General features: G+C 34.9%; 1 protein-coding gene and 1 pseudogene across 1 annotated transcript; both read right to left on the bottom strand.

The window, feature by feature from the left end:
* Positions 1-3,619: 3,619 nt before the first annotated feature.
* LOC106301446 (LOB domain-containing protein 22-like) lies at positions 3,620-4,509 on the bottom strand. Its single transcript, XM_013737847.1, has one exon. It carries the CDS (start codon positions 4,473-4,475, stop codon positions 3,696-3,698), a length of 780 nt encoding a protein of 259 aa, XP_013593301.1. The 5' UTR covers positions 4,476-4,509; the 3' UTR covers positions 3,620-3,695.
* An 850-nt stretch (positions 4,510-5,359) lies between these two features.
* On the bottom strand, positions 5,360-7,762 carry LOC106339752 (annotated as a pseudogene).
* Positions 7,763-8,323: the final 561 nt, after the last annotated feature.

Here is an 8,323-nt window from a genome sequence, read left to right on the forward strand (position 1 = left end):
CTTGGACATGGGAGCTTGCGTAAATGCACAATGAAGGTGGGGTGATCCTTTGATTGTTACTCAAGCATTTATTTTTTCGATTTTCTTTACTCAAAGTTTTTATCTCACATGTTTTGAACAACAATCGGGATGAGATTCACATTTCCGGCTCATCTCCGCATTCTTCTTCGAGTGTTATTGTGGCCAAAGGAAAGAAGAAAGATATGATGCGCTCCCATGACGATAGAAAAAAAGAAATATATGCTGCGCTTTTATGGATCACCCCACCTTCATTATGCATTTACGCAAGCTCCCATGTCCAAGGAAAGAAGAAGAAACAAGGACATTTCGAAATGAATTTAGAACTCTATATAATTTTGTTTGTTAAGTAAACAAATATATCTGTTGGCGGAGATGGTTATGTAGCATGAACATAGTGTCAAAACGACGTAGTATTGAAAAATGTTAAAATTATACACAGTCAAATACACATATATACGGCCGAGGGTTATATTGCGGTTTGACTGGCACTTGGAGGGTTGACCGGTGGGTTTTTGAGTTCGCGGATTAATTTGCAAAAAAAAAACACATTGAGGGTTTTTTTGCAGAAAATCCTATTTATAACAAAGCCTTTCTTTTAAACTCTTCATGGACATATATTTTATTATTGAACGATCTAATTTCACACATCTATACTATTAAACCAGAATACTTCTTATGAATCTGCCCCTGAATTTTCCTATTAATTACAAAACATTCAATTCCCTTTTCAATTGTTTTAAACGTTTTTTGAAAATGAAAATCCTAACCAATACCTACTTACATTTTTGTGTTTTTAAGCCCATTAAGTCGACATTCAATTCTCATTTCAATTGTTTTAAATGTTTTTCGAAAATTAAAAGCCCAACCAATACCTTCTTACATTTTCGTGTTTTTTAAGTCCATTAAGTCGTTTTGAATCCCATTTCGTACTCAGAGATTTATGGAATCAAATCAAATAAAAAAATGATCCCCTCAACTTGAGGAACACGCAGAAAAATATTTTAACTGTTTGACATGGTAACTTGGAAAATGTTAAAATATAGAGAGATTGATTTTAAAGAGAATACCCCCAACTTTCTCCCCAATTTTCTCCTAAAACCTAACACCTCGCTTTGAATCCGATCAATATTATAAATAGGCAGCACCGGTTCCTATTCAAACCCACACCTTCAAACAAACTAAAAAACAAACCAATGGCTACTAAGATGCAAATCCAAGCATCGAAAGGTCCTAATGAACAATCTGTCGTCTTCGACAAAGAATGTTGTCTTTAGAGAGGTTTTCGATAATCTATGATCCATGTTTTCAGTAATGTTTTTAGAAAATTGCAGATGATTTGCTTTATTTGCAGACTTTGGTTTTATGTTTTACGTTTCGTTTATGATTCATAACAGAGCAATAAAACTCCTCTTTGGAATTTTTTGGAAAAGTACGATGTGAGTTTTTGGTGAGGATGTGAAGCCTCAGAGACAAACATATGATCGTTGTTGTTAAAATTATTTGATAGCTATTATTTCTAACACGAAAAATGCACTTTAGGAAAAGTTCTACGCTGCAGAAAGCAATTTAATTCTCCTGTCTACAGATAATAACACCAAATCAATCAATCAAACTCCGGGTTCAATCTTAACTACCGATAGTCACTTCCATTCCTAGCTTCTAAAATTCTGAAAAATGTTTAATAGTAATTTACAGATTATATCATTGCGGAATGGTTGGATACATGTCATTACATACTTGTGCGCAAGTTTGGTTTGACTTTGCCTCATGTCTTTCATCATTATACAACATATAGACTCTGTTCTGTAAAATTAAGAGAAAACATTAGTTAACCGTTTAGATTTCACAAAATATTAAATATATTATAGTCATTGTATGCGTTGAGGTTACATCTAATAAAAACTTATATTTTCTCAGGTTTGAGGTTTTTGTGATTGAGGTTGGAGTCCCATTAATAAAGCTTTACCAGTACTCTCTATCACTACAAGACCTGCACATGAGTCGTAAACATTAATAAGAAAACAAACTAAACATATATCATTCAGCTTCTGCTTTATAACAGATTAATCAAATTATTCATACACTAATTTGTTAGTGCCTGAAATAAAAAATTAGAATAAATCATAAGAGACTCCAAATTGAGGAACATAGGTTGTACAAGCATAAACATATATCATTCAGTCATTAGCATAAGAGACAGCAAAGAAATTCTTCTGGGACATCAGCCAAAGGAGTAACGAAGGTGAAAGAAGTTAAGATGCATAATCAATTAAAAGGATTACCTCTGTTTATTATCCATCTAAAAAGTTGGAAGTTGTTTTTGCTCGGAAATCTTATGTGACCAAGCAAATCACCCATTCATCTTCTTCATCTGTGAATCTGCAGAATAAAACAATTATTATGCCAAGAGGAAAGGAAATCAAATCGAAATTTATGGCTTGCTTATGATTAATACCCGATTCATGAGAAACATTCACCAAGCAACAGTTTCAATCTTCACCAACATCCTATCAATCAAGATCGATAGATCTACCCACTGATTCTTTCATCGATTCTCTATTTCAGTTCTAGCGTGTCGTCGATTCCTCGAAAAAAAATTGGATCGAGAAATTTTTTTTTTTCACTTTCCCTTTTCTGTTTTTTTTTTAAACCAAACGGCCACAAAAACATAGATTTTGACATAACAGATTTGTTGCTCTCTTTGGGCAATTATCGCCCATTTTATCTGACAAAAAAAACAAAACCTAACCAAACCAAAGCCCAACGGTGTTTTCTTTTAAAACCAACTATAAGCCAATTTAAATACATAATTATTATTAAATATTTCTGTTATTATAATTTAAAAATTATGCATGAATTAAAAATATGTAGAATGAAAAATGAAATGTCTATTACATTTTTCATATAATATTTATTTAATAATTTAAAATTATAAATAAATAACCTTACCAAATATATCATCACAGTATTATTAAATTTATTGAGTAGAAGCTTACCATTTTAAAATATTTTAACTAATTAATTAGTTCACGAGCAAACATTTTTATTTTTAATAATAATAAAAAAAATAAAGAAGACAATATTATAAAAATTGACTATAAAAAAATAAAAAAATCTATTAAAATATAGATTAGACAAATATTTCTTAATTTAAATGAAATTTCAAAATCTAGTGAGCTATTAAAATGAAAATATTTTTCTTTTTATTCTTCATCAAATTCTTGTGTACCATTTATCTTGAAGATTTTATGTCTCTTTCAGATCTACCTATATAAAATTTGACCAAATGAGATACAGAAAATCCAAGAAAACGAAGTAAAGTGAAAACACAGGTTCTTCTCTTTACCTAAGCGATGTAATGCTATTTGTTTCAGTGTCAATGGGCCTATTTTTATTATTGACCAATCATATTTCATACATAAGCTATTAAAATGTGTTTTATTCCATCAAATTCTTGTGTAACATTTATCTTGAAGATTCCATGCTTCTTTAACATTTAATATTCCTATTAACAAATTTTACCAAAATGAGATACAAAAATAATCCAAAAGACAACAAATTTAGAAATAACTATTGAGATCGATCAGCGAAAGGAGATTTTGTTAGCCCTAGAAAAATGATTCTAAAATCAAGAAAATAATAAAAATCCAATAGAACAAAAGAAAAAGGAAAAGCTAAGAAGAAATAATGTATGGTTCTTCAACGAAACCATCATGATGATGCTCGAACTCGTGTGTTTCACTAGAAACCTCTTCCACAGGCTTAACGTCCTCACATTCATCAATGAAGCCACCCTTCATATTCACCGTCGTTGATGAATCTTGAAGTTGAAGGCACCACATGTCTTCTTGTAACCCATTAAAGTTTCCAGAAGCACAATATTGTTGTTCTTGTTGCTGTTGAACTGGTTCTTGGACATGATGAAGAGGGTAGTTGTAAGTAATCGAGTTGTTGTTGTTTAGATCACAAGAACTCGAAAAACTCGAGAGATCCTCAGGTTCTTGAATCTGAATATGCGGTTCTTGATGATGATTACGGAACACAGCCAATTGCTGAATAACCATGTCCAACTCGTTTTTTGAGTACTCTATCTGGTACTGAAGCTTTCTAATGATGCTATAACATCCTTCGATGGGATCATTCGCACGAGCATCGGACTGAAACATGATTGTATACATAGCCGCGTCTTTATCAGGAGGGCTAAGGTCTTTGATGATCTTGGTGATGTTGCTTACACCGAAGAGCTTATGAGCATTGAGGAATTGGCGGTGACGGTCGTGAGGGAAGTAGGGAGCGAGAAGACAATCAGGAGCACATTTTCTACGTTGGTATTTGCAAGCCGCGCATGCTTGGTTTGTGGTGTTGTTGTTGCTGGTGGTGCTGCTTGAAGGTTTTAATGGTGTTGGTTTGGGATGTAAAGAGAAGACAGAAGAAGAAGGTTTGCCTGATGGCATTTTTTTTTTTGTTTTGATGGGTTTGCGAGTTATCGGTTCCTTAGTTTTCTCCTGGTGGAAAGGAAATACAGGAGAATGGAGAGAAAATGAGGGAGGAGAGACAAGATGATATAAGACAAAGACAATGAGAGAAGAGAGAGAAAGAGAAAGAAAGAGATTTTGACCTATTCAAAGTAATGGGGCTAGTGTCTATATTTAGAAAAGTGATGGAAAGTGAAACATGGTCATGTTCTTCTACTGGTGAAAAATAGAAAATATGACTGGAATTTACTAAAAATTGGATATGCATAGGTTATGATATTATGTGTATGGATGTAATAATAAGAAGATAAAAGTACATATGGTTAGATGAGTTTGCTATTAAAATCTGTTTTTTTTTTGTTTCCCTTCATCTGCCACCATTTCTCTTTTGCTCATATACATCATTAACAAGCTCTTGGATTCAAAGCAATAACCATAAACTTAACAAGGTTTATTTTTAGGGTTAAACTTTCTCATTTACAGCCTAGATTCCAAAACAAACTAACATGCATAATGGAAAACAAACCTAACCTTGCCGAACACCGAACCTTCCTAGGATTTTTGGCCTGTTGGGGAAGAAATATGTGAGTTTGTAAATGGTGCTAGGCAAATACAATTGTCTTCTTATGGCTTCTTTGACTTAGGATGTGAGACAAGCTTCCATGATGTAGAACAGTAGAAGAGTCTGAAACCAGAAAAGCAAAGAACGATACAAGTTGGTCAAAACAGTAACAAATGCAACAAATTTTCCCGGTTGGTTTGTTTGCATGGTTTGCAGTTGCACTGAGCTTGGAACATAAGAAGAGCACACATGTGGGCGGCAGAACTGGTCGGCCATAAATCCATAATTTTCAAGAAACTCATTAATTAGCTTTTCCCATATTCACAGATTTGAAGTATACATCTTGTCCAATTACGTTGGTTTTTTGGTTGCGCACTATCCCTCCTTTATAACTCTCTAGATCGACAACCACAACAATTTTCTTCTCTTCGTCAATGAAGAAACTCCCAGCTTGATTACCATCCATACAACGAAAGGTAGTCCTTAAGAACTTGCTCCATGAAACCTCAATCTTATTGTCCGTGACCCAAATCTCTAATGCGTTATCACAAAATCAGCCAGCTTTCATGCAATACCGCAAGCTGCTCCTCTCTAATACAAGATAGAGACAAAAATTTAATTATCTCTACCATGAGATTTAAACGGCAGAGGCAACCGCTTTCCAAATCTCTCTGTTGTCAAATCAAAAGAGAGTATATCCTCAATATTGTTTCCTTTTTTTTTTTTTTTTTTTTTTTTTTGCCAAAATGTGAATTTCATATTAATATGAGAAGAGTTTGTAAATTTTACAAAAGTTTTAATACTTGGATAAGTCAGCTTCGGCAAAAAAATAAAACAAAGCTAAGTTATCAAAAGATGAGATCCCGTAGGTTACTCATAACGTAGCCATTGCTGCATAAGAGGCAAGAACTCCTTCCTTTTTCTTTTTCCAAGGATGGTGTCTCTTATGAAGCGATCAATGATTCTGAATATCCGTTGTGGCGTCCGAGCTTCACCTTCGTGCAAGCGTTTGTTTCGTTCTGTCCATACGCTCGATATCGTCGCTTGGGCAACAAGTCGTTTGAGAGTTCGGCTTGTGACTTTGTCGCGCATGGAGAGCCAGTCTGAAAAATCTGTCCATGTATGAAAACCAAAATGATTATATCCCAGTCTCTGCAAGACCAATTCCCAGACTGATTCACTTACTTCACAACGCAGCAGGAGATGATCTCTGCTTTCTTCATAAACTGCGCAGAGACAGCATAACGGAGATACGTTCATCCCCCAGCTAGACAAACGAGATCTGGTTGGAAGTCGATCTTGGTGAGCAATCCAAATTGTGAAAGCATGCTTTGGAACATGCCCCTTAAACCAGATGTTTTGTGTCCAATTCCGAGTGGGTCCCCTGTTTCTAACTGCGTTCCACGTTTTGCTAGAAGAGAAGTTCGTGAGCTCTTCGCTGTCAACTTCCCACACAAAATAGTCTTCATTTGGAGAGAGCGATGGGAGCTGCAAGGTTGTAAGATGGATTGAAAGCTCCTCAGCAGCCTGCGAACGAGCACCTCGCAATAGCCATCCTGCTCTGTTGCAAGCATCGGAGACAGTAGCCGTACGAGGGATTTGAAGCTCTCGAGGGCCAAGGTCCCCAAACCTGTGAAACAAAGGTCCTAAAGGCGTCCAGTTATCAAACCAGAAGCTAATTCTTCTGCCATTTCCCAATATTGGTTTGAAAAATCTTGACGCTAATCCTCGGAGAGACAGCAGGGCCTTCCATGTTGAAGATGACGTCTTAGAATCATCAATTCCCCAGAAATTTTCTCCCTTGATTCGATATTCTCGAGTCCATTCAGCCCATAGGGAGCCAGCGTTTGTCAAGAGGTTCCATATCAACTTCAGAGATAGTGTCTTATTCCAGCGAGCAATGTCTCGAATGCCAAGGCCCCCTTCATTTTTTGGCAAACATACTGTGCTCCAGGAAACTTTCGCTATACACTTCTTTGTTTCTGTACCACCCCATAGAAAATTGGAACAATATGTAGACCAGTTTGGATTGAAGGCCAAGGCCCCCTTCAATATTGTTTCCTCTTATCCGTATTTTCTCTCCAGCCAAAAAATAAATATATCCCTTCAAAGACACACCACGTTGAGAATAATATGTAGACCAGTTTGGATTGACATTAGAAACCTTCCCTGTATTAGAGCTGAAATCGAAGATTTCATACCCAGAAACAATGTAGTAGTTGATGCCTCCATACTCAGAAAATCCTCAAGATTTTGTAGTTACGGTTCTTGTCATATCCAATAGCATAGTTGTATAACATGTGGAAACTGTTTCTTGGTTGGATCCACCTCATTTTCCCCAAATAAGGATTCCACACCAAGAGCCTTGACTTGTCTTTGGTGACGCATAGCAATAAGCCTTCACACTGAAAGATTTGAGAGATCGCTACTGGGTCAAATACACTTACTTGCTTTATAGATGAATGAACGAAGTTTTCTTTGCTTCGGATTCCTTGGAGATCAAACTTCAGCGAGCAAACCCTAAAATCCTTCACCATGAACTGTAGAAACTGCTTCCTTCCTACTGTTATCCACATAAAACCTGAGATTTAGAGATAGAGTTCCAATTTTTGCAAGTGGATCGCACTGCACTTAGGGATGTCAATGGAACCCTAAAAAATATCTCCTTTGTCATATCTTCAGTAAGATCGGACATTGTCGTCATTTTTTCAGAAGTTGCAAACTAAGGTACGATCTTTGTTATGTGTCACCGATTTATATAACGCGGCGTTGCTATCTCTATATATTGCTTGTTGTTTTGTAGATGAACTAGGCTTGTATTCTGATTTGTGAATCTTGATGGAAATTTTCAAATAGGATTTTTTTTTTTCAATTCAAATAGGATTCTAAACAAATTAATATTAATATTATTATAATTTAATTTAATTTTAAATATATATATATATATATATAATTATTTGCAAAATAATTTTTCTCAACTTGCTCTCACGTTAGAAAAGTTAGAGTGGCTCTTATCTTTTATACACACTTAATGAATAAAATATATAAATTAGTCACAAAATAAAAGGGAAAACGTCAAAAATACCACATTCATAATACTACTTTTCATGTTTACCTTAACCACTTTTACCTTCACTTTTAAAGAAGAAAAAAACATTTATAATTCTAGGGTTAATTAATATATATTTACGATTTAAAGTTGAGGGGTGGTTAGGGTTTTTAGAATGTGCAGCCTAGAGTTCTTATAAATATATAAATAAATAAA

The sequence above is a fragment of the Brassica oleracea genome, chromosome C1 (genome assembly GCF_000695525.1).
Source record: "Brassica oleracea var. oleracea cultivar TO1000 chromosome C1, BOL, whole genome shotgun sequence".
Taxonomy (NCBI): domain Eukaryota; kingdom Viridiplantae; phylum Streptophyta; class Magnoliopsida; order Brassicales; family Brassicaceae; genus Brassica; species Brassica oleracea.